Below are 24,510 nucleotides of genomic sequence, written 5' to 3' on the forward strand. Positions count from 1 at the left end.
CCTCTTGCCTGTAATAAAAAGGCAATAAAACAAAAGAGATGAGACATGTAGAGTGTGCTTTCTTGATCAGCTCTGAATGCAGATGCATTCAAGCACTGAACAGTGCAGACAGCTGCCAACAGTTCGAGCAAGAAAAGTACTGTAGATCGTCCACCGAGGGTTTCAGGGCAATGTTATTCATCTCTGCATGGCTGGCAAAGAACAAGATTCGAAGGAAAATGACAAAACTCTACAGAAAATGAGACAAGGCTGAAAACAACTCCACAACCTCTTTCTCCACAGAAATGAGGTCCACATTATGAAGCTTACACATTTTGAAGCTGGATTGTTTCGGTTCCAGTGCGCTAGAAGGAAAAACAAAATCAAAGGATAGATCTCAAAGCTGAATTAATGTTACCAATGGGAATCACCAGTCCAAACGGAATGACACATCTTCCAAACCGTCCTTACACTACAATTACAGAACCCTGTAATTTGTTCACACGCCCTGACACGTAGATAATAATTTTGCAACACAAATATAAGCACGGCACGCACTAGACAAGCACAGCAGTAAATGAGTTTTTGGCCCTGCGCATTATGCTGATGATTAGGCAGAGGGTTGGTATCTCTATTAAAGGCAGTGGAAATGACATTGGAAAACTGATGTCCCCTATGTATGATAAACAAGGAGAGTGACAGACAGGTAGTGATGCTACCTCACATTTCTTGAATCCTGGGTTTGATTCTAGTGTGGAGTGCCTTCCATGTTGAGTTTGCATGTTCTCATCATGACCTCACGGGCTTTCACTGGATGTTTCAGTTTCCTCCCACAGACCAAAGAAATGCAGGTTAAACAGTGCCTCTAAATTGCCCCCTTACCCCTGTATGTGTGTTACTGTACATGTGGGTGTCCTGCACACACAGAATATAGGCATGCTGTACTGGGTTTACCCTGCTTTGAGCCCCCTAGGGTGCTCGGTTAGGCAGTTCACTGTGACCTGGACTGTGTCGGAATAAGCAGTTTTTGAAAATAAAGGGATGGAATAGGGAAAGTGTGGTGAATACATGTATTGATTTCCACAACAACAAACCTGTGATGGGTTTACCAACAAATATGACCAAAATATTTCAAATAATTACCTATTTTATGAGGCTTCACACAATTTTGTCACAATTATGGGGTGGAGGCACAGTAAAATATTTTTGTATCTTAGAATTATCATGTATATGAAAATAATAAAGGATGCTATGGTGCATATACTGTACCACCTTTCATAGGTTTTCAGCTTTCAGGGTACAGAGCATTTAATGCACCAGTTGTAATTACAGCTATTAGACACAAACCTCTCTGGGTATTAGTTAGCGAAAATGTTTTATTTAGTAATTTCTTTAGACACTGAAAACCTGTGCTCACATAGTCTTTGGTAAATGACATTCAGTTTGGCATGTGAGGACCAGGATTGGACAGGAGTCATTTTTTTCTACTTTTTGAGTAAGGTTTAAAGGACATAGTATAGTCTATACTCCAAAATTACAGTCTACACTTAAAATACAGGGTCTTTAAGGCAGTATTTATGCACTTATATGAGCAGCATGTTTCACCAAAAAACAAAATACCAAGTTAGGAAGCATTTAATTCTAAGGCCAACAATTGAAAGCAATCCCAAAACAACAATAATTTTCAATAGCTATTTATTTATGGATGAAGCCAGAAAACATCGATATTTTATTGCTTTTTATTTATAGATTCTGACAAAACAGCAAAACTAGCTTTAAAGAAAATGCAAGAAAATAAAAAAAATGCAGGTTATACAAGCACAGCTGACCTCAAATTAGAAATGTCCAATTGTTTATTACTTTTTTAATAACTAAAAACAGTCAACTTTTGATTTTGGCAGAAAAATGGAGCTGTAATAACTTACCAATGTTCGACTACATTTTGTTCTGAAGCAATACAAACTCCTGCCCCTATTTCAAATTTCCAACTGTGAAACTGTTTACTTTCTTTTTTAAAAAAAATCTGGCTTTTGTTACTCTGGGATTAGATTTCAGATGCCTATACAATAAACGCGCTCCTTAAAGGAAAGGCGCCAGTGTGGTGAGAAATTAACTTAAAATGAGATTTGCTGTTCTGGATCACCCTGTAGCTGCAAAGCTTTGAAGAGCAACCAGTAGAAAAAGAGAAATATAGAGCTACTGTTACTCTTAACAGTGGGGTACATAAATCTCCATGGGGGACATTCTGCCTTAAGACATTTTAAGGGTTCAGAGTGCTCAATTCTAAGGGCTCAATTGTCCTTTTTTTCTCTAGCACAACCCAAGGGCCTGTCAATGCCCATTTTAGCTAAATACATCTAACTTACTATAATGACAGGTGGTCAGGCTACCACCAGGTGCTAATTTTAATCCTGTGTTAATGCTTGTGAAACCGTATCTTGCTAACGAGCACATGCCTATTAAATAAAGATGCATGAAAGATTGCTATGTGACAGCCCATCGGTCACAATACACAGTTTTACTCTTTTTAAGTGGTTTCATCAGTTAAGTACCGTTAATATTATTACTAATGGTCTCAAAGACTGTCTTTGTCCCATATGGGCAATGAGCACAGTTCCCATAAAAAGCATTTAGTCCTTCACTGAGCAAGCTGTTCATCCAGCAAAAGTGCGTACTCATGGTCTAAAGAAAGAATTACTTCCCTATTACTACTGACCATGCACCTAATGACTGCAAGCTTGTCTAAAATCTCAAAGGAATTTTAAAAAACACAGATGAGTACATTGTGTGTCCTATACCATAGATACTATTGATCTATGGCTGACACAGTCATACAAGTAAACCTATTTAACTATATGATTTTATTGGAAAAATATAGCTGTATAAACCCTCAGGATATATTAAATGGATATATATGCTCCTACACAATACTCAGTGAGTAGACCCACAGAACTACAGCATGCACAATAAAGTTGATGCACAAAGTTACAAATCAAAGTTGATGCACAAAGTTACAAATCAAAGCACAAAAATAAAACACGACACAAAACTGACCACTCTACCAAGAAGATTCAGAATATTGAGCTAGGAACAGCTATACTCCCTGAATCCAAATTAAAGGTACAGAAGAAAATGTAATATATAAGTTTTATAGGAGTCAAATCAAAACAAAAAAAAACATTTAAACAACACGGCTTTTTAGCCCAAGTCATGAGCGTGAATATTTCGGAAGGTCATTAACAAATGTATCACATTGGAGGATGTAACATTATTTATGTTTACTTAAGATTCTTAATTATTCTTTAATAGTATTGTCATTCTTTGTGTTAAAGAGTGGAGTGTAGCTCAAGTACAACTTTTAACATCAATACCGAATGTACAAAATCAGTCAAGACTAGGACCCATTTCATTATCTACACAGTTGCCAGATACATTCTAACCCACAAACAACAAAGAGAAAAACAAGAACAAAGGTGGTCTAAGCTAATTATCATAATCGTGTATTATGATACAGTATTACACTAAATATACTGAATACTCCTTAGCAATTAGAAACAAGCATTAGCATTTAAAACACTTCTAAGAGAACATTATAAGCCTATAATAAGTCAGATTCACGGAACAACTTTGTGCAGTTACAGTTGGCTAGTAAGAGAGACGCCACAGACATAATCTGAACAGTTAAAAATTCAGATCCACAAGATGCATGGGTAAGAAAATAATTAGTTCTGTTTTGAGAGATTACATCTGTTTTGGGAGCCGCACCAAGTTTAATGCAGTGACAGCCCTTCCCTTAGCTAACAATTACAGCGCCTTTTATTTTAGATTAAATACTAAGCCCTTAAACAGAGCCTTCAAGGAAAAAAGACCACAAATCAGTCTGCTTCAGGCAGGTGAATACCACAATAACAATGGAAAAAAAGAGCTACAACTTTCAAAACCACAACACACAACCTCCTCAGTGCCTGTCATGTTAAGCCATCAACTGCTAAAGTAATAAAGGTGACTTTGATAACCTTTCCAAGAATTATAGTAACTACTCTGATACAACAGCTGCCAGAGAAAGAAAGATCCATATTTAACACTCTGTTCAAAGTTTTCTTAAATTACCTACATTTTTATACAGTAAGTGGTCCACAACCAGTCAAGAAACCTTTTCATATTTTCTGTACGAAAGAGCTCCTTTTACATTTTTATGTTCATTTGAACAGTTATTAAAGGTTCTTTAATCAGTACATTGGAATGATCACAACAAACAAGTTTCTGTATTACAGTCCTGTGTACATTTGAATAAACTTTAAAATTATTCACTCTTTCTGGGTCTACACATCAATGCATTTGAAGGAATGGAGACTGAGTGCAACACCTAATACAATATGAGATTGTTTTAATAGCATTTCTAAACTGCAAGAGTTCTTTCAGAGCAATTAAAATAAGTCGGCACATATCATTCTGATGCATTTTGGAATACAGAACATTTTATTTATAAATCAGTATAAAAACATTTTAAAACACTTTTGACATATTACAGTACTGTATATCACAGTCTGAACTCTGAAAAAATGAATCTTACAATTCTTTTGCTTAATGCCTACAGTACATCCACTTATTCAACATGTCATGTTTTTGAGCAAGGCATGGAGAGAGGAACAGCTAACTTGTCTGCCTCAACAAAAATTATGTTACTTTTGGGATTTAAGCTGTTCACTGGGGTGAAACCGCACTCTCATCTCAGAGGCACACGTTGTTTCATGCCAATGTGACATGGAGTCATGCAACATTTCAATCCTGTAAAGGGTGCTGTAATAAAAGTGTACGATGCTCCACCACCCTGTGGACTGTTTTTACTACTGTACTCAACAGGAAGACGGAAAAGCTGCAATGGTACATGTTCACTCCATTAAAATAAGCACTCCGGTCAGACTGTTTAGACTGCACTTCACGTAGCCACTTCTAGGAATGCATCCTCCAAACAGAAACATCAGACCCTTCTTTTCCTACATCAGCTGTTCTACATTCAACAGTCAGACACCAAGCAGAAAGAGATAGCATCTGTGATCCTACAACTATACTGTGGCACTGCTACAACTAACACTCCTGACTTTTCACAACTGCAAAGCCAAACTTGTGATGTAACCTATAAGCAAGATGCATCATACAACAAGTTTGAAAAACCAGAAATGCAATATCCTGTTTTCAGTGGAAAAATACTTTTAGGGTTATCCAAGAGGAACTAGTTCGGTGACTCTGCACAACAGAATTCACAAAGCTGGTAGCAATTCCCATCAATTCTCACAACTCACACACATCATCCCAGCTGTGATTAAGTAACATGGCTTTGAGTCATATTTTCTTCTCCTGAAGTACCCTGGAAGAAAATCTTGTTTTTTCTTGCCCTATTTTATAAATTATGTAGTTCATATACACTTTTTGAAGTTTGGGTGGAAAACTGTTTTTGCATTCCTTACACAATCAAACGAGGAATACTAACACAATCCCTTTCTACTCAGACCCAGGTTGAAAATATACTTCACAACCCAAGAAAAAAAAAAAGTACTGCATGTTAAATGGCTTTCAGCAAAACTGAAAAATTTACTACTGAGAAAAGTCAGCCTAAGCTATACTTTTGCGCTACCTCGTGGTAGTCAAATCACTTAAAGCAATAATCAACTAATCTCTGAGAAAACTGAACAATTAAGTCATCATGAGGACTAAACTAAAAACGCTTTAGAGAAACAAAGTCTGCTCTGAGTCTGATTACATCATAACACAAAACATCATTCTTCACCTTTTATTAGTAACAGGACCATTATGCCTGACAACAGATGTGTTTTTTTTCACTTGCATGTAAAGGTTTACTGCACATTCATTTGTGAAGCTCGATACTTTGAACTCTGCAGGAAATCTCTGCTTCAGTACACTTTTCAATGCCACAGTGTTGAAAGGTTTTGACATTAGTTTCCTTATAAGGAAAGTGCAGAGCTCAACATTTTGAGCTGAGCTAAGACAGTGATTTGACCCTACAGGATGTGTGGAATTGGCCACAGTTGTGAAGGAGGAAAAGGGAACAGGGCAACTGTAAAGAATACTCAGTGTAAAGGAAAAACTCTCCCGATAGAATTTGTCAGGTAAATGTAAGGAATTATCATTAGAAGGAATACAGTACAAATATTTGGGAGAGTTGGTATACTTTTCTGAATTTGTTTCAGCACTCCAAGGTAATCTGATGTTTTAAACAAGTGTTGATCACAGAAAATATAACTTTTAATGAGCTGATAAGCAGGTCTCTGAAAAATGTTGAATTTTATTGTGCATTAATATATGCTGATCAAATCGAAGAAGTGCACCTGGAGCATTCCTGATCATTTTCTGAATTCTGACAATTTTTAACGTTTTAAGCTTCTACGTTGAGAACAATCCTGCACTGAAAGTGAAGATGATACTTTCTATTCTGGGCAAGCCTTGAGCCTGTCTGGTGTCAGGCTCAGCTGCAGGAGAAACAGCGACTCAAGGTATTTTCATCGCATTAAGATTCAGAGAAAGGAGTTACTCTTGTGGCTTTGTGTGATGTTAGACAGGCAGCAGCCTTCAAGGACAACACTGGATTCAGACTGGCATCTTGCAAGTAAATTCAGTGGGCTTCTACATTTAAAGACTTGCCAGGATTTAAGCAGCAAAACACAAGCGGAGTAGCCCAATGACTGGTGAAGCACCGCTTTATAAGAATGTTTAAGGAGCAGATCATGCAGTAAAGACTCAGCAGAGCACAGGTTTAGTTATATCGACAAAACAATGCTGGTTCATTTCATTAGCTGACTAGGACAAGGATTCACTAATAGGTGGCACAACCAACTGGCTGATTCCCACAGACTAAGGTGGGCTTGAGTTGGCCCAGCTAACCATGCAATAGCATTGTCTATGACCTGCTGGGCATCTATGAGCGAGGAAGAGTGAAAGAAGCCTGATTCTACAGGCAGTTCAAACTTTAATGTGGGCACCACTGGACTTGAAGTAAATAGAAACAGCGGTTTTAGGTATTTTGAAACACATTATGCAGTTCCCATCCCTCACTTGCCGGTACAAAGGGCAGTTGAGTCAAGTTTATAAACACTTGCCATGGTATAAAGACGAAAAATCTGTGATACTAGCAATTCCAACATAAAAACTGAAAATGAAACAAGGCACTTGCCCTTCTTTGCAGTAATCCGTTTCCTTTATCTAAACCACGCAGAAAAACAACTTAAAAAGCAACACTAAAATACCTGCACGAGGAGTTCTAGCTTCCTGTCGTCGAGGAGGTGTACCTGACATCGCCGCCCCTCCGTCATCTGGAAAGAAGAAAACAGACCAGTTTAGCCTCTCCTCTCGGCATGGAACTGTGACAATTAGACCAAGGCAGCGTGATGGGAATATAAACTCCTCCCTGTGTGTCTATCTCATTCAGGCAGCAGAACTCACTCTGGAGGTTTCATACCAGTGCTATATGCTACATTGACAACTGTGGCTGTAATTAGGAATCCTGCAGAACGTGCTGAAAGAAGTCACACTAATTACTGGGGGTGATTTTTATTTAATGATTTCAATTCCGCTAAGTGTGCCAAAACATTCAAGTGAAAAAAAAAGGCAACACACATTTTTGTAAACTAGTGGTCATAAATCACAGGTACAGTACTTAATGCTTGAACCTTCTGTAATAGTTGGAGATCACAACTCCATGGTTGGAAAACATTAAGAACATTATAATTCCCATTAAGGTAAAAGTAGAGTAACAACCACTTCATACAGGTGACTGGATTGTTATTGTTTTTTATCCTTAAAACATTACCCTTAGAGGACTGCTGGAGTGTAACGCAGCAGGCACAAAACCCAGAACAGGATGTCCACCATATAGCAAAAACGAAAGAGTACCGAATAATGCAGGACCGTTTACTGAAATGAAAAATGTGCTATAATTCATGTTCACCTGAGCTTCCTGTCACGCCCAGTACACCTAGAGGGCACTCTACTTCTGTCCTGTACCTAGTCCCCTGTGATTATTCATGTCTTTCTGGTGTGTCTTGTTGTGTAGCCTATTTATTTCCTGTTTCTGCTCTGCTCCTCGCTCAGCATTGAGGTTTGGATGTCCTGAGACCCGCCTAGCACCAGGTCGCTCCTGTCCATGGCCTGAGGGCATAGGTTTCTATACGGCATTTCCTGAATAGCTGAGCCCGGGCTTACCCCTGTCTCGCCACTACACATAGGGTCTTTATCGCTCTCCTGCCATTCCACGGTTCGTCCCTTCCGACATCTGTGACACTTCGAATTCCTGATTGCACTTTAACACATCAAAGGGACATCCATCAATCCATTTTCTAATGAAGCCAATCTCTGCAAACAATGGGCGCAAGTCAAGATATATCCTGGGTGGGACGCTAGTCCGTCACAAGATAGAAGCAGACACAAACATCCACACACTCACACCAGGGTCAATCTTCCCACAAACCAATTAACCCACAATTCATTCACGGCAATAAAACTTCCTAGCCATCAAAATAATATGCTGCAATTCAAATAAACATTCTAGGGATTAAGTGTGGTGGAAAAGCAGGTATTTTAAATGGTTACATCTGTCATCTCTACCTTCTTGTTCTTCCATTTGGGACAGGGTATTAAAATTTAACATCTAGCACCATTCCTCCATGATCATGGAGCCCTAGTGATTGAAGCACAACCCCCAAAATGAGCCACTTCCTTTGGGGTGTGGAGGTTTTCAGAGAGGGTATTCGGACATCTTGTGGAAGTGGCAGCCCTTTCTCTTTCATTGAGAAGCAGCTGTCAGTTCTCTGTAATGTCCAGCTAAGCAAATGACAATTATCTGTATATATTTGTATGTTATTGTACCTGAGGTATTATGGTATCAAGTAGGGCTGGGCGATATGGCCAAAACATTATCACAATACAAATTTTCATATCAGTCGATATCGATAATTATCACGATAAATGTCAAATCATTATTTCTTTCAAGTTTAAAGGCAGATTTTTTCTCCTGAGTGAAAGTTGAAGAAACCAGACAGTTACTTGGTAAATTAAACAACTCTTTATTTTAAGAACACAACAAACACTTCCCAAGCAGAAACATTAAACAAATCTGAGGTAGAGAGTATTCAAGTCTTTTTTATGTCAAAATATGCATGAGTAAAATTTACAAAATAAATATCTTAATAGAAAAATTAAATACTGCAGTGTGATAAAACACACATAGAAGATGGTTCAGACAGACTGCAAAGTTTAAAGTGCTCTGTTTTATGTCTGATCGTAAAAAGCCAAAATATCTCCAAATTACCGAAGTTGAATGACCTTTTCTTTTGACAATGTCATCGTCCTTCGAGCTGGTCGTTGGCAGCACTACATTTGCTTCAGTGTCGCTCATTTCTCCACTCTAACTACAATCCTGTCAGCCACCACCGTGTGGGTAAACACCACCACGTTAGCTGGCCGGTCTGCAACACGCACACGCATATCATGCGCAAAGCATAAACATATATATCGAACATTTATCGAACTTTTGTTAAAATGATATCGAGGAAAATTATATTCCGATAATTATCGTTATCAAATTATCACCCAGCACTAGTATCAAGGCATGTTTTCTTTTTTTGAATGAATAAAAAATCAAACCAATTTTGTCTTGAAAAATAGTATGTCTTTGGACTGGGGCAGGAAACCAGAGCAAATGGAAGAAACCCACATGAACATGGGAAGGACATACAAACTCCACACAGACAGCACTCCAGATCTGCAATTGAACCCATGGCCTCAATGCTGTGAGGCAGCAATACTAACCACTGTGCCAACATGCTGCCTAGCAAAAGGACATAATATACTGAAATAAAGGAAAAAAAATAAATCTGCTTTGCTAATTGTCAGTTTTGGTCAAGAAAATTTCAGAAAGTTTCAACAACTTTAGGAAAACATCATCTGCTGTTGGATTGCACCATTATTTAGTGCAACATGCCTGTCCTATGCCCTAGATAGGATAGAAATAAATGTGTACTTTTCTTCAAAACTGTAAACTGCAGCTTGGCTCACCTTTTTCAATCAAAAATGTGCAATACATGTTAACCATAAACCTGACTTTACTTTAATTTGCAATATCAAATAATGCAGCCAACACTTTTATCAAGCAATTTCTGATATTTTTTGTGAGCAATACATTTCAAAATCACTATCCACCCCTCTTCAGACCAACTTCTTTATTGGCTAGAAATGCTATCCAACATTTCCCAAACTATTGCCATTTATTTCTTCTGTTTACACATCACAGTAGTAATCAAATCAAAACTGCACTGTATATATTAAATTATTTGTGCTACTTGTAAACATGTCTGGAACCCTGAGGGTGCTCACACTTTGTGTTTGCAGGATTCTGCTTGATGACATTCTTTGGAACAGAAACAATAGCCCCAATAGCAGCAATTTCCTGTGTATGTCAGGGGCTTTGGGCAATCTAAGGCACAGACATTCTTCCCCAAGGAAATCCCTTATAAAACACGACCTTCTATAAATGTCAGCTCCTCACCAGTGCCCCATTCATTCCACAACAGTATTATATTCCTTTTTAGAATGTTTTATACAACATAAAGGTCTTTTCTAATCTAAAGGTCTGATTTATAATCGTAGCAATTCACTAATAAAGGTGTGTTCTCAACGTTAATGGCAACACATAATGATGTACTGCAACAAAGACTTTCTGGACTTAACCATCTAAGTTGCATTAACATTGCGAAGCTTTAGTCAAAGACAGTATTTTAATATTCATGTAGATAGTTGCGTCAGCACGCATAGGTTGCAAAGGAACAGTTATAGGTTTATTCCATGCTGAAAAGAGAAGAAAAGAAGCACAATGTTTCGGCTGTGGAGCCTTCTTCGGGTGTGAAGAAGAAGAAGGCTCCACAGCCGAAACGTTGTGTTTCTTAAAGGACTACTGTTCTGCTATAAAGCTTTATAACCCAGCTGTGCTTTGTTATAGAAGAGTAAGAATCATCAAAAACATTAAAAAATATGGAACAAGTAAAAGGTCCATGCTGAAAAGAGAAGAAAGGAAACATAAAGTTTCAGCTGTGGAGCTTTCTTCGGGTGTGAGCAAAAAATATTTAAAATATATCTACTACTTAACTGGAAACAGCTCTTGAAAGACTTACCTCAACATCTTAAAGGACATACTGTAAGTACTTCTTTACAGACCGAAAGAATACTAAAAACACATCTATGTTATTGAGCCTGAAGAGTTAACTATATCCCAGTGGGCGAACTGAACTTGAAACACCTGCCTTGGCACAGTAAGCAGAAAACCTGCTTTGGTGTGTGTGTGTGGGGAGGGAGGGGTGCGGCAGACTTTTTTATGAACATAGCGGTAGCAGTCACAGACAAGTGAATGATAATCGCTGTCAAAATCACCCATCAGAGGAGAATGTCTTACAATGAAGAGGCATTCACTGGAAGAGCTCTGATTCAAAGCACAAGGGGAAATGACAACAACGATTTGTTGCCGATCTAAGGGTCCAGCACATGATATGACCTTAGTGATGACACTGTACTCTAAAGGCCTCGCACGCCTGCAAATTTCACATGCTACACTCCTATGAGCAGTACTGCTCATCTTGTTTCATGAGGATTTTACAGAAACAATGTTCAGTGCAGTGATACATTTAGAAAGAAGAAACATCATTCTTTTGCACACATGATTTAACCCTAATCTCCTAACAGATGTCTCCCAGTTGGGAAAACGACATGTTCCACCACTGTTTTATCAAAGATTGCACATACTGAATGATCAAACCTCCCATTTACTATAGCTTCAAATGTAACATTTAAGAAGACTATTTTTCTCTTGAGTAAATGTCAGAACTAGGTTAGCCAAAGAGTCTTTAGGCTTACCAGATCAATTATTTTCTCAACGTGCTGTCTCTTGATCACTGACTGACTTTATAAAGCAGAATCTCGTATTGAGCGCTACTGGGGAGCAATGCATCTGATTCTATGTTAGGCAACAGACGTGGTAAATACAAACGAAATTAAGACACAGAATGAACCTGATATTTTTATACTAATTTCATTCTGCAGAACACCTTCATAGCATGAAATCATACTCAGACAACACAGATTTTGAACCACAAAAGAAAAACTGGCATAGAAGCAATTTAGAGACTTGGCAGTTCTGTCATATGACTTAAACTGCTTTCAGGAAGCATATTCAATGTGGAACGGACGCACAATACAGAATACAGCGTAAAGAAATGCTGATTTAACTAACTTCAGTCTTTAAATAGTGCACACTTCCTCAACACCTGGGGAATATGCTTCTTTGTTTTTTTTGTATAAAGCAGATTTAAAAAAGATTAGCTTGAAAGGCATTCATAAAATTCCAGCCTCGAAATTATAAGTGTTAGTATGAGAAATATTAGTTCGGTTTATAAATTAAGACACTAATTTCAAAATCCCATAAACGGTCCATTTTAACGTGTTGGAACTATCCTCTCCTGCAGACATTAACAGTTGAATCGGGAAGCACTATATTATATATTTTGAACCGTTGACAGTTGGCCGCCGGAGTTTTTCCAGCCCAAACCAACAGTCCTCCCTGCCCCGCCACAAATCTCGTCGTCAGCGGCTGGCAGAACTGAGCGTGGTTTCTCTGAATGGAATGAGCGTTAGTCAACCTCAGCAAACCAGTCAGCCTTCCGAAAATTCATCTCAGCACTCTGACGGGTCTTGTGTGTGCGCTTGCGTAGGGATAAGTTTGAACCTAACGATTTCTGTTTGAACAACCATAAAAGCCAAGCAATTGTAAAGTCTAATATGTAAAGTTTGCTTTGGCTTTTCTCTTTGTTAAGTCACACGCTATGAAACAGTGAACTCGTAACGACACAGCTGCATCAAAGTTGCAATCCTTGTGAATATTCTCTAATTTAAGCAATCACTTTAGCAACGTAAAACATGGGATGTTTTGAGTCTTACTCATTTTTTATAACTGGACACCTGAGTCAATCTTTGCGAAATCGAATCTACGTGGTCCTTGAAAATGATGCATTGTTTCAACTCTTCACCAGACATCCTTAAAAACATCGTAAAAAGGCCCCTGTACTAAAACCAGCTCATTTGGTCATTAAACGATTAAAACTGCACAAAGAAAAAAAAATAGCTGCAAATTATAAACGTATACAAATCATTTAAAAATAAATGGCGGTGCTTCGATAATTGGTTACAGATGCAAAGTCTCTGTGCTTGGTCCCATCGGAATCTGTTAAAGGTGGTTGGTTAATCTAAAAATAGTACGGCGACATACTGTATGAGGCTTGTAAAGTAAAAAAAAACACCTAAAGGAACTGAAAAGACGCCTTGAAGAGATTCATAAATATCATACCTCACAGGCAAGTCTTAAGTTCAAGCTTGCACGCAAACTGCACAGTATTAACCGGTAGAGCTTTCTTTACATACTGTACAGTATATGTCACTCATGTACATGTAATATACTGTACAGTACTTATTACCACGAAAGCGGTAACAGAAAACCTTACTAGTTGATGTGGATGATCTGCAATCCAGACATCTGTCATACGAGGTCACACTTTAAGGAATGTGAATTTAACCGCCTGTATTGTGTAGATATGTAATTAGGTACAGAATTTAAGTACCTAAAGTATTCTTAAAAGTCAGGGAATACATGGTTTTGTTTTTAAGTTAAACATAAGCAAACAGAAACAACTTTTACGCGACTCATGACACATTAGAAGGCATTTCTAGACTTCGTAAAGAATGATGTTTTGCGAGAAAAAAAACTTTCCTCACATTCCGAACATATTGCTAAGGGAAAATGAGTCCGTCTTTAAAAAATGCATACCGTTAAGAGCTAACAGCTTTTCGAGAACCGGATTTGCAGTAACACGCAAATCAAATGTACACCAGCTGTTTTACTTGCTGTCTTGAAGCATTTCACATCTTATTGTACCCGTACATAAATCCCATATGAAACAAAGTACAGTGTACAGCATGTTTTATTCGCACCTTTTAATGTACTTCCTGCATTAACATTGCTTTAATAATGTATCTCTTCGAATGAATCGGATACTTCTGAAATAAAAGTAACAACATCATAAGTATAACACGGAAACAAAGCAACACAACTGAAAACAATAAATAATCAATACGTAACAAAGGGCATATATGCAAGCAGTAATAAAATACAATACTCCAAAATCTTCAACCTTAGCAAATGTGCAGGGTGAATCTTTCAAACACGTGAGCAAGTACCAGCAGCAATAAACAACGTCTAGAAACAACTTCACAGAGCTCTTTTATGCCTTATTACAACTCAAGTTTGAAATCTACTATAATGCAGCGATTGGCCGCTTCTGCAGGAGGAACGAATTCTTATATCGTCAGAATAAATTGTTATTCTGTTAGTTGTTCTGCTGTTCCCCGTGCTTGAAAGGGGCTCTGCAGCAGCAGTCAGCCAAAATGAAGGCTCAGTTTTCCAGCCTCTTGTATAGTACAGACTGCCGGTATGTCATACAACGAGTAACTTAACTGAACTGATTTCACATTGACACGATCTGTGCTCTGCAGCGCCCAAGGAAACGTGAATATCTTACCTTTCAGGTTTCACAGTGTCATCAACATAAAATTCCACAGCACGAACTGAATCGGATGACCCCTAATTAATCCCTGCATATGATGCATCAAAAAAAATCCAGTCCTACTCGGAGGCTTCTGTTCTGGCCTAAAAGGACAGCAGCATCCATTCCATTGTAGCCGGCGTTGATCACTGGAGCCAGACACAGCCCTTCCTCTCTCGTTTACTGCAAGCCAGCAGCTCCAGCACAGTGCCAAGACATCCCATCTCCCCGCTAAACGTTCTTTCAGAAAGCCGCTGGCCTGCTTCCAAGTAGCACCACTGCACTATTCATCCCAAATGGTTTATCCGTATTCAAGCTACCACCTCTTTCCCGTGCGACACCAGCGAGGAGAATTTTTATGAGCATGCGAAGCGAAAGAACATATAATCAGAAAATAGCGATAGGATCAGCTACTGTGATGCATCTAAGCTTTTCTTTTTTTTTTCTTGCCCACCGACTTCACGAGTACAGGAAAACACACTTGAAGTGAAATGAGGCTGTATGTGGGGGAAGGGTAGAAGGAAAATGGGGGAAAAAATCCTGCAGCTCCTGACGCTGGGTCATGTGAAACTCCGCAACCTTAAGCACAGCAGTCGGGTGCTTTGCGTTTGGTGTGAGTAGCTGCTGAAGTACAACCTACTGAGTGACATCTGGATTTGCAGACGAACAGCCAGAATCTTAAGGGAAACCTCTCCCTGCAAAACACTGATTTCCCTTATGTTTGGAATGAACCTGAGAAACTTGTTCTTTATCCGAGGATATTCAAAACGAAGTAACCCTTTGATGCTTGTAGACTGCCTTAGGCAATTAAGGAATCGTACAGTATATGATTTCATGAAACGCTCTAGCTTAAATGTCACAGAAAACATTACGGGTAAAATATACTGTACATGGCCTGTATACGCAATCTTACTAGAGTTTCAGTTGGTTATATCTTTGATAAAATAATATATTTGTAAAATAAATCTTACTTGTGTTTTAGATACAAGTTACTCTCCATTAGCATAACCCTTAACCTATTAATAAAAGAAAAGTAATAGACTATATTTTTGTCTTAAACTTGACGTAATATAGCGGAGCTGAAACGTGTTAGGTTACAAGGCAGTATTCCTATAAATTCAGCATCTGTGAAAATAAACAAACTTTGGAGTATTTTTAACCACCTTACGTTTATAGAGACCAAAATAGTGTGCATAGGCACAGTTCCAAGGAAAATACAGTATCACCATCAGTACCAGTGTCAGTGTACTACTGTATCTACTACGGTATTATAAATTATGAATACAGAAAGCAGAAAGCTAGGTTTTGGAAATCTTTTGAAACCCTTATTCTCCTAGATAAATTAATATGCATTTCTTAGGCTAATGAGATGGCAACACAATTTCAGTATAAGTGGGTATGTAGGAGTTAGGAAAAGCTGACAGTTGGAGTCACATAAATAAAAGTTGCACAACTGTATTGGATTTAGACTCATCCTAGCAAAAAAAGAAAACCAAGAAGTCATACATACAGTACATGTAACACAATTCTGTATCTTGTATGCTTGACAAGAAGTCAAACTCTGTGGCATTGAAGAGAGTCTGAACCCCCCACCACCCCCAACCCCCCTCCTGAAATGCTAAAATGCTTTATAGTACGAATAGGAAAACTCACCCAGGGCTCATAATTGTTTAAGAGGACAATTTTGTGGTATTTATTTTTGCTTATAGGAAACGTGTTACTGTATAGATTTTAACTGACACGAAAACTGTCTCATTCCACCACAGTCACTTTATAGCCTACTAGGACTTGAAATTATCTACCAGTAGAAAACTAGCACTGTTAGCGGTATCGAATTCATCATGCTCCAAATCACAGCCTCCATTTATATCTCTTAAATGTCTAACACAGATCTAAAGTTCTGCTGTAGATGTACCAGTATTTATTGAAGACCAGTCACTGAAGTTGTAACAAAAAAAAACATTTTTTAAAAAAAGTCTGCAGACTAGTAATACTTCATCTGGCACAACTTAACATACTCCAGTAAACGGAACCTCAGCCATCCAAGTTAAACAGCTCCAGATGATGGTTATGTTTTTTGATACACTACTTTTTTTTTCACTGCTGGCAGCTTCCTTAAATAAGCGGTTTGTGGGCCGTTGTCACAAGGCCCCTGTTGTTTAACTAAAAATGTGAGCAGGGGTCTGAACATTTGAACCAAGGAAACCCAGAATGCAATGGGGCTGTTAGGAGTACATGGGAATGTCCAGGTTCTCATGATACTTCTCAGCAGAAAACGATTCTAAAATAATGTTGAAAGGAAACATGAAATGTCATACAACTCCCCAGAGCCCATTCGGAAACAGCTTCAGGGCCTAAAAAAGTAACAAAATTCTGGTCATATACTGTAATAAAGCTAAGGGCCAGGGGCTTGTGCAGTTGGGGAGGAGGTGGCAAAATAGGTTTATAAGAGGCGATGATATCCGTTCAGTTCAAAGCAATTAATAATTACAGTAGGAGTACAATAAAGGCAAAACCAAAAGGTGTTGCATCAGTCTGCTACCTCAAACCACTTAGGGGTAATGGAACTACCAGGATTTCCCTTTGAGGAGCTGTGTGTCCAATGGGAATGTGCTGCATTTTGGTTTCACAGTCCTTCTGGCTCAGGGGAAGTAGTCTTTGCTCTACAGTGAGGATCACTTTGTTTTTCAAGGGAGAGACACAGGAAAAGAAGATAACCTGCCGATTAAAGACATAAATGCTGCTGAATCTGTAATTTAATACAAGCTGGGAAGTGTCTAACCTCTGACACTGTGGAGCAGTTGTCAATAATAGCCCTATTAAAGTAGAAAGAAAAATATTTGAAAGGTTTTATACCAAAGAGAAGTCCAGCCGTGCTGAATAACATGCAGCCTGCTCCTCTTTCTTGGGGTTGCAAAATGAAAAGTTTGGATTTATAAAATGATGCTTTTCTTCACTTGTTCTTATTTTTAACATGTCTTCTTCAAAAAAGAAGAATTTGCAAATTGTATTCCAATCCTACTAAGTGCAGTTTTCACTGTGTCAGCGCATCTCACCCCTACCTCCAATCCATTCCACTTAACCCTTTTTTGAGATTACAGCATGTTAAGGTTCAAGGTTCACACCTTTATTTATCAACACCATGTAAATTGCTCTGTTGACATTTTGACCACCACTGAAAAAAATAAACCTACAGTAAGTGTGACAGTAAATAAAGAAAAATCAAAGCATTTGTTGTTAGCAAGAGGTTATGATTTTCAAAACATACAGAATATAATTTAATTCCCGTTAATACATACCTATTATCTACACATAACAAGTAACTTATACAAGGTAATTCTATAATGAGATCAGCAGATATTAGATGTAGAGAAGCATACGGGGAAAGAAATGGCAAAATAGTCTCAGCGTAATAACATCAGAGGAATTCAATTAAAAAAATTACCTAAGTAAATCTAAATAAATTGCTAATATTTCAATGAATAAATCTAAACAATTTTAAATTATTTGGTGACCTCATGATGACTGATCTTTTTGAGAATGAATAACACCAGAATAGAGAAGGTTACAGCATCCTGTTAGCTGTATTTCTGATTACAAATCTGTAAAAAAGAAAATTTGAATGATTTTATATTATCATGGAACATCAAACTTGCATTGACACATTGAAAGAAGTTTGAAAATAACCAAAAGTTGACATGCCATTAATGTACTAACATCAAAAGAAACATCACTATATTTATGGATGTATGTTTTTAGAACAAATATGATATATAGATTATATCTATTGATTGTATTTGATTAATTGATCATTCATGACTAATGATGATACTCTCAGTTGCATACGTACTAAATCCCCCCATTAGAGAGTTGATTGAGCACAGGTGATGAGGTAATTTATCCCGTTTTACGTCAGGTCTGGTGTACATCAAGAAAGAAAAACAGAATGAAACCAATACTCCCTGTATATCCAGAGAACAATGCCTGTGTATTGTGTACTCTATTGCTTACCATCTGGGGGCGTTCACAGCCAGCGAATTCTAACTTGGCAAACAACATTCAAAATCACGCCCATGATTTGGAGAACCATGAGTCATGACACATCACCAAGATGGATGAATTGATCTAAGTATAATGGTCTTGGTAGCTGTGTTAAGTCGCAACAGAACTCATAATAGGTGGTCAGTTAATGATGACCAGACAAAGGAAGAAATGAGACTGTATCAGACAGCTCCCATAGCAAGTCAGTGTTTTTTCTTCTGAATTAAATTGGGTTCATTTCAATTACAAATCTCATTCACCTTTTTAAGAGCTGAAAGCAAATTTTAAATAAGACTTCACTGCCGAAATATTGATTAAGGGCCCAACTGGAATAAAGACTAGCAGACAAGGGGGCACTCCATGATCAGGACTGCGAACCACTGAATGTCATGTATATTCAATAAAAGGTCACTGCCTGCACTACTAAAAAGTTTTTGAAACTTTCCGTTTTGTTGCTGTTAGAAATGAATGTGTATGCAGTATATAAAACATATTCCTTATCAGTACCAAAAATCAAATCTAATCTGGAAAATCTTAAGACTTTGGTGCATTAAGGAGAAATCTGTTTCCAGTTAAGCCTTCAAACGCCAGAGCACTTCAAAAGAAACCTTGGGCTTCAGATATTTTCATAGCCAATTCACCCCTTTGTCTTCTTTTACTGCATAGCTTTATTCCCTACCCAACAGTGCTTCAAGCATTTTCAAACCTGAGTTACATCTCTTGCCTGGAGAAAACATTTTATTAATACCACTGAAGAAATATATACATATATCCTAGCAGCATAATATAAAATAGTATTAATGCATTTCATAATTAATACCAGAAGTATCTGTAGCTAATCAACTGTGTCTTCATGAGAAAATTACAATACCTTGCATAAAGTATGTTTGTTGCAGTTTCTTTTAATAATGACACAACTTGTTACAGTATATGTACTGCATTTCAAATGTAGCCAAGTTCTATAGGCAGGAGAAACTTCTACATATATACAGTATGAGTCTGCAATAATGTGACAGCAGCAAGTTAATCATTTCATGTATTCAAAGAAAAAGGACAATTCCAGTGGCATTTAATATATGAAGAGCACACAAAGACCTTGATGAGTAAAAAACAAAATTAGCTTTTAAGGCTATGTACAGTTTCTTTCTCATTCAAATAATAAATAATTCCCAATCGTATACATTTTCAAATAAGTAACCGATTGTAATCAAATAATATCTGAATAAACTGGATCACTAAGCAAAGCCTAAGTATTAAAACAATTTTCAAAGTAGCTAGGAACATACATAGATAGACACGGAGATATCAGAGTTATAGCTGTCAGTTTCATTCCTAAAACCCTACATTTATTTTCTGTTCACTTAATGTGGTGGTTCATGGCTCCTGCATTAAATTTCTGAAAAACATATCTGACAGAGGACAGAGGTGACTAAAAAAAACCCTCCCTCTTCTGCTGTTGCCCAAACTGTGCAAGTGAAATAACTGGGTCATGTAGCCTTGAGTTATATTTAATACAGTTCACAGTATAACACGGTACAATGAAATGTCTCCTTCTATTAAATCTAAAAGGCAGTCATGTTTCTTCATCCGTCACCACCACTGGCAAATAATCAAGGATCTTGAGTGTTTGCATTGTATGTACAGGATAGATGAATCACAAATGTCTCTGTTTGCTGAAAAGCACAGTATCCAAAGCTTTTTTTGTGGCAGGACACAGCATATTAATTGTTAAATATATATAGTTCCATGTTTAAAAAAAATCATCTCTTGCCACAATACCTCATTACGTGAGGTCACATTTCCCATCTACTGGCTGCATCTTGAATTTTTTTCTTCAAAAAATAATAATGACATTGATTTGGATTACAAGTCATTTGCGTTTTAATAACCTCCTAGCAATGACACCACACACAGACACTCGACAGTCACAGGTACCTCAACGCCCCAATGGGAAATCCTACTTACTACAGTAGCTTGAACCAGCCAGAATATAGGGGTCAAAATGAATAAGCTCCTTACTTGTTTTAAATTTAAAAATAATTAAAAGAAATAATAAAAATAATAATTGCTTACACTTGTATAGCGCTTTTCTGGATACTCCACTCAAAGCACTTTACATGTAATGGGGACTCCCCTCCACCACCACCAATGTGCAGCATCCACCTGGATGATGCAACGCCAGCCATAGTGCGCCAGAACGCTCACCACACATCAGCTATCAGTGGGGAGGAGAGCAGAGTAATGAAGCCAGTTCATAAATGGGGATTATTAGGAGGCCATGATTGGTACAGTAAGGGCCAATGGGAAATTTGGCCAGGATGCCGGGGTCCTAACCCCTAAATAAAAAAACTAAATACAAAAGGTTTGTCATGGAGACGTTGGGTTAGTCTGTGAAGAGTTTATTTTCACATCAGTTACCGTTAGTTTGTAATCAGAATACTTTATGTCATAACACATAACTTAATGTGACAAAAAATGGCAGTTAATTGATAAAAAAGGTTAAAATTGCAAGACTACAGTATGTGAAGACAGACTTTCAGTAGGTGATATAAAGATGAAAGCTTGAATAGGGTTTTGTGCTTTACTGTATCATGATAAATGTTGATTTAAATATACTGCATTTTTTCACCTTAAAAACTAACTGATTGAGTGACTCTGATAAAAGCTTAGAATCATCATAAACGTTTAAACCTCAGGACACATGATACATGATACATACTGATATTCAAAACGCTTTGTAACAGACCAATGTTTGCTTCCTATTTGTTTAAAGTAAAGCTGAAAGTTTAAAATTCAAGTCTAACATCAATACATATTTACTAAGTTTGGAAAAAAGCTTAGAGAAACAGTACCAGAGTTTGATACAAAACACAAACCATTAAAAAAAAAATTCTGAATATATATTTCTAAGGTCCATAAGGTACTGTATATGCAGCTGTGAAGGAGAGGCAATATGGACAATATGTGTGAGTTTATACCTGATAATCATTACTAAGAATACTTGCCCTTGGTATTTGCAAGAAATTGATTCACAACAATGTTCTTAAACTATGTGCCAGTTTATTCCTGGGCATGGTGCTAATGTTTTCATGGCAATCAAAGATTTATATTACTCAGAAAAGTAGACTGGTGGTTATTCTGCTTTGCTCTCTCCTATTCAGCTGAAAACAGAAATTAGGACATTAAAAAATGGTTATACCATGTACATAATACTATATATATCAATATCCTCTCCGGATTTGCTGGCAATACCTCATATACAGTAGTTATATATTTTCCAATTTACCAGCTATAATTATTGTTCACTACAACTGCCAACCCTCACTAAAGTATTTACAGTAATAACCCACAAAATCTTTTATCTACCAAGCTTTACATAAAGGAAATTAAATCTCTGAATTGAGAAGTCAGGTGATTAGTACTGGCAAAACAATATGCATAGAATGCTGTCTTCTGTATAAAAAAGAAGCATTGCTTAATCTAGTGCTGTGTTGACATGGTACAATATGATTGGTTGCCTGACAACCGAACTGTGCCAAAACCAAAACAAGGCGTATATATAGTAAGTATATACGGTGGTAAACTTTTTGAGTTTGAAACTTGTGACAAAAATGATATTTCCTGGGGAGAAAATTACATACTGTATGACAAACATTTAGCAATAATCTATGGTAGCTTGTTTGAAGTTGGACTTGAATGCAGGATAACAATGTCCTGTACATCAACAGTGAAGCAAGAAAGTGGATCAAGACAATTGTGCCTGTAGCTAAGCCATTAGTTCATTAGTTTTGAGGACTTCCAAGGTACCCTGACTACGAACAGGTAGTGCAAGAAGGTTCTGATCCACAATTCCCTCAAGAACATGTATCATTCATCTTTCAGTTTGATAGTTACCTCAGGCACAAAGACAAGTGAAAAACTGTTTGGAATGTAAGGGGATGATGTGGCATTCACATAGTTCCTATATGGACCTCATTGTGATTGTATGGGGATAAGTGGTTTTTGAACTTTAAATAAAGACCAAACAACTTGAAGTGTTACAGGATATTTGGAATAATTCTCCTCTGTGTTTCACTGATAAACTGTATAAGACCATGAAAACAAGATATGAAGCTGTGTATAGAGCTCACATACCCAAAAATGTTTTAAATAAAGTACAAATGTGCATTATATACAGTATATACTGTATTTGTTCTATCATATTTTGGTACAAAACATACAAATAAAAATGTTTTTCAGATATTTGTTATATTTTGTTGGAAATAGGAATTGAGTTATGTATTTATGTAATATATTATTTGAAGTGAAACAATGCAAATTATATTAAAACTAAAAACACTTCTGAAACTAGGCTAATATTTCACTTATATATACACTATATATGTCTGATGTTGTCCTTCTAATTCAATAGGATGGGTTTAGATTTTTGATGGACTGGAATAAAATGTGAAAACAGCCAATATTTATACTGTATATGTACTGTATAAGAAGGACACATATTTATAGGTTGTTGATCTAAAATATGGGCCACAGAAGTAAGTCAAGATTAAAATATAGAACTTTGAAAATTATTTAATTTCTGTTGGACTTGATATAAAAAAAACCTCGCGTGACCAGTGAAGGGTGTCTTTTCCTTTTTTTCTAGCAAGTTTTAAGGCCCTATTCAAGCCAGATGTTTATAACAGAGTAGTGAAATCTCCAAACATGCACTTGCTTGTTAAGTACCGTTTCAAACATTGACATTTTAAATGAAGGGTTTTTTATGTTTTACCAGTCAGACCCTAAATTCCATTCAAATAGCTCCAGAAAGAAGTTTCTATGCCATGGTGTTTGATGTGACCTGTATGCATCCAATTACAGACAAACTGCGCAGGCAAATGAAAACCTTATTTCACAACACAAGTAAAAATGCACCAAAGCATGGGAAACTACAAATCCATGCCAGGGTCTTTTTTGTAGATTCTTTGAATTCCACAAAAGAGAAACACACTGCTGTTTGGTACTTAATGATTCCACAGCTTGTTGATAAAGCCACTGGCCTACTGATAGGATGAGTGCATTTTCAGGCAAAACATCTGCTTTACATTTGCAGAAATGGATCTCTTAATGGGACTTTTAGACCTGCAGGTACTTTGTGAAACGTAGGCTGCACTCCATATGACCAGAATGAGAACACTGCAAGAAATCATGGTAGAAACAGCAATAGTAATCTTTCTAGTTCAAGGGCGTTTTTATTTTCCGTTTTTGTGCTCATGCAGCAGCACTGTTAGATGCAACTGTTAACATTTCTGGGGGGCAGAAGCAAAAGCATGGCAGAGCTGTAGAGCTGTGATGTTCCTGACACAATGTACTGATGCTGTTTTAGTGAACAAAACCGGTTATATGGCATTTGATGTACTCGTCAGTTAAATTTTATATTTATGTTCCTTAAGTAGCAATATTATTGCTTTTATCTTGTTCTGAGTAACTGCACATGGTAAACCCTTTGTATAATGGACAATTTTTATTCCTTCTTACTATTCCATTCTGTTGAGGTATATTATATTTACAATTCTTCTACAAATGCAGTACTCGGAAAACAGTATTAAAGATTCTTTATTCTGATCCTTTCTTTAACATACAATGAGTTGATTGTTTCCCTTGCATTAACCTAAAAGGTGCTGTATACAATCATAGTCTGCAGGACTGAAGGATTTTTGCAGGAGAAAAAAAGTTCACAACCTAATAGTCTTGAGCTGAAGGCCCTGCTGGAGGGATTTGCTTCTGTGACTTCGTAACAGTCTTGTTGATGCCGAGAATTTCAAGTAGTAAATTTAAAAGGCAACAGAGAATCAAG

General features: G+C 37.2%; 1 protein-coding gene across 1 annotated transcript in view; it reads right to left on the bottom strand.

Moving 5' to 3' along the window:
* Positions 1-24,510, bottom strand: part of frmd4a (FERM domain containing 4A) — a 211,210-nt gene that overhangs the window by 95,164 nt on the left and 91,536 nt on the right. Inside the window, exon 2 of the mRNA XM_088923580.1 lies at positions 7,242-7,307. Coding sequence (XP_088779706.1) covers positions 7,242-7,307 — 66 coding nt within the window. The remainder of the gene's footprint in view (positions 1-7,241; positions 7,308-24,510) is intronic.

The sequence above is a fragment of the Atractosteus spatula genome, chromosome 8 (assembly GCF_055471065.1).
Source record: "Atractosteus spatula isolate fAtrSpa1 chromosome 8, fAtrSpa1.hap1, whole genome shotgun sequence".
In the NCBI taxonomy this organism is placed as follows: Eukaryota; Metazoa; Chordata; class Actinopteri; order Semionotiformes; family Lepisosteidae; genus Atractosteus; species Atractosteus spatula.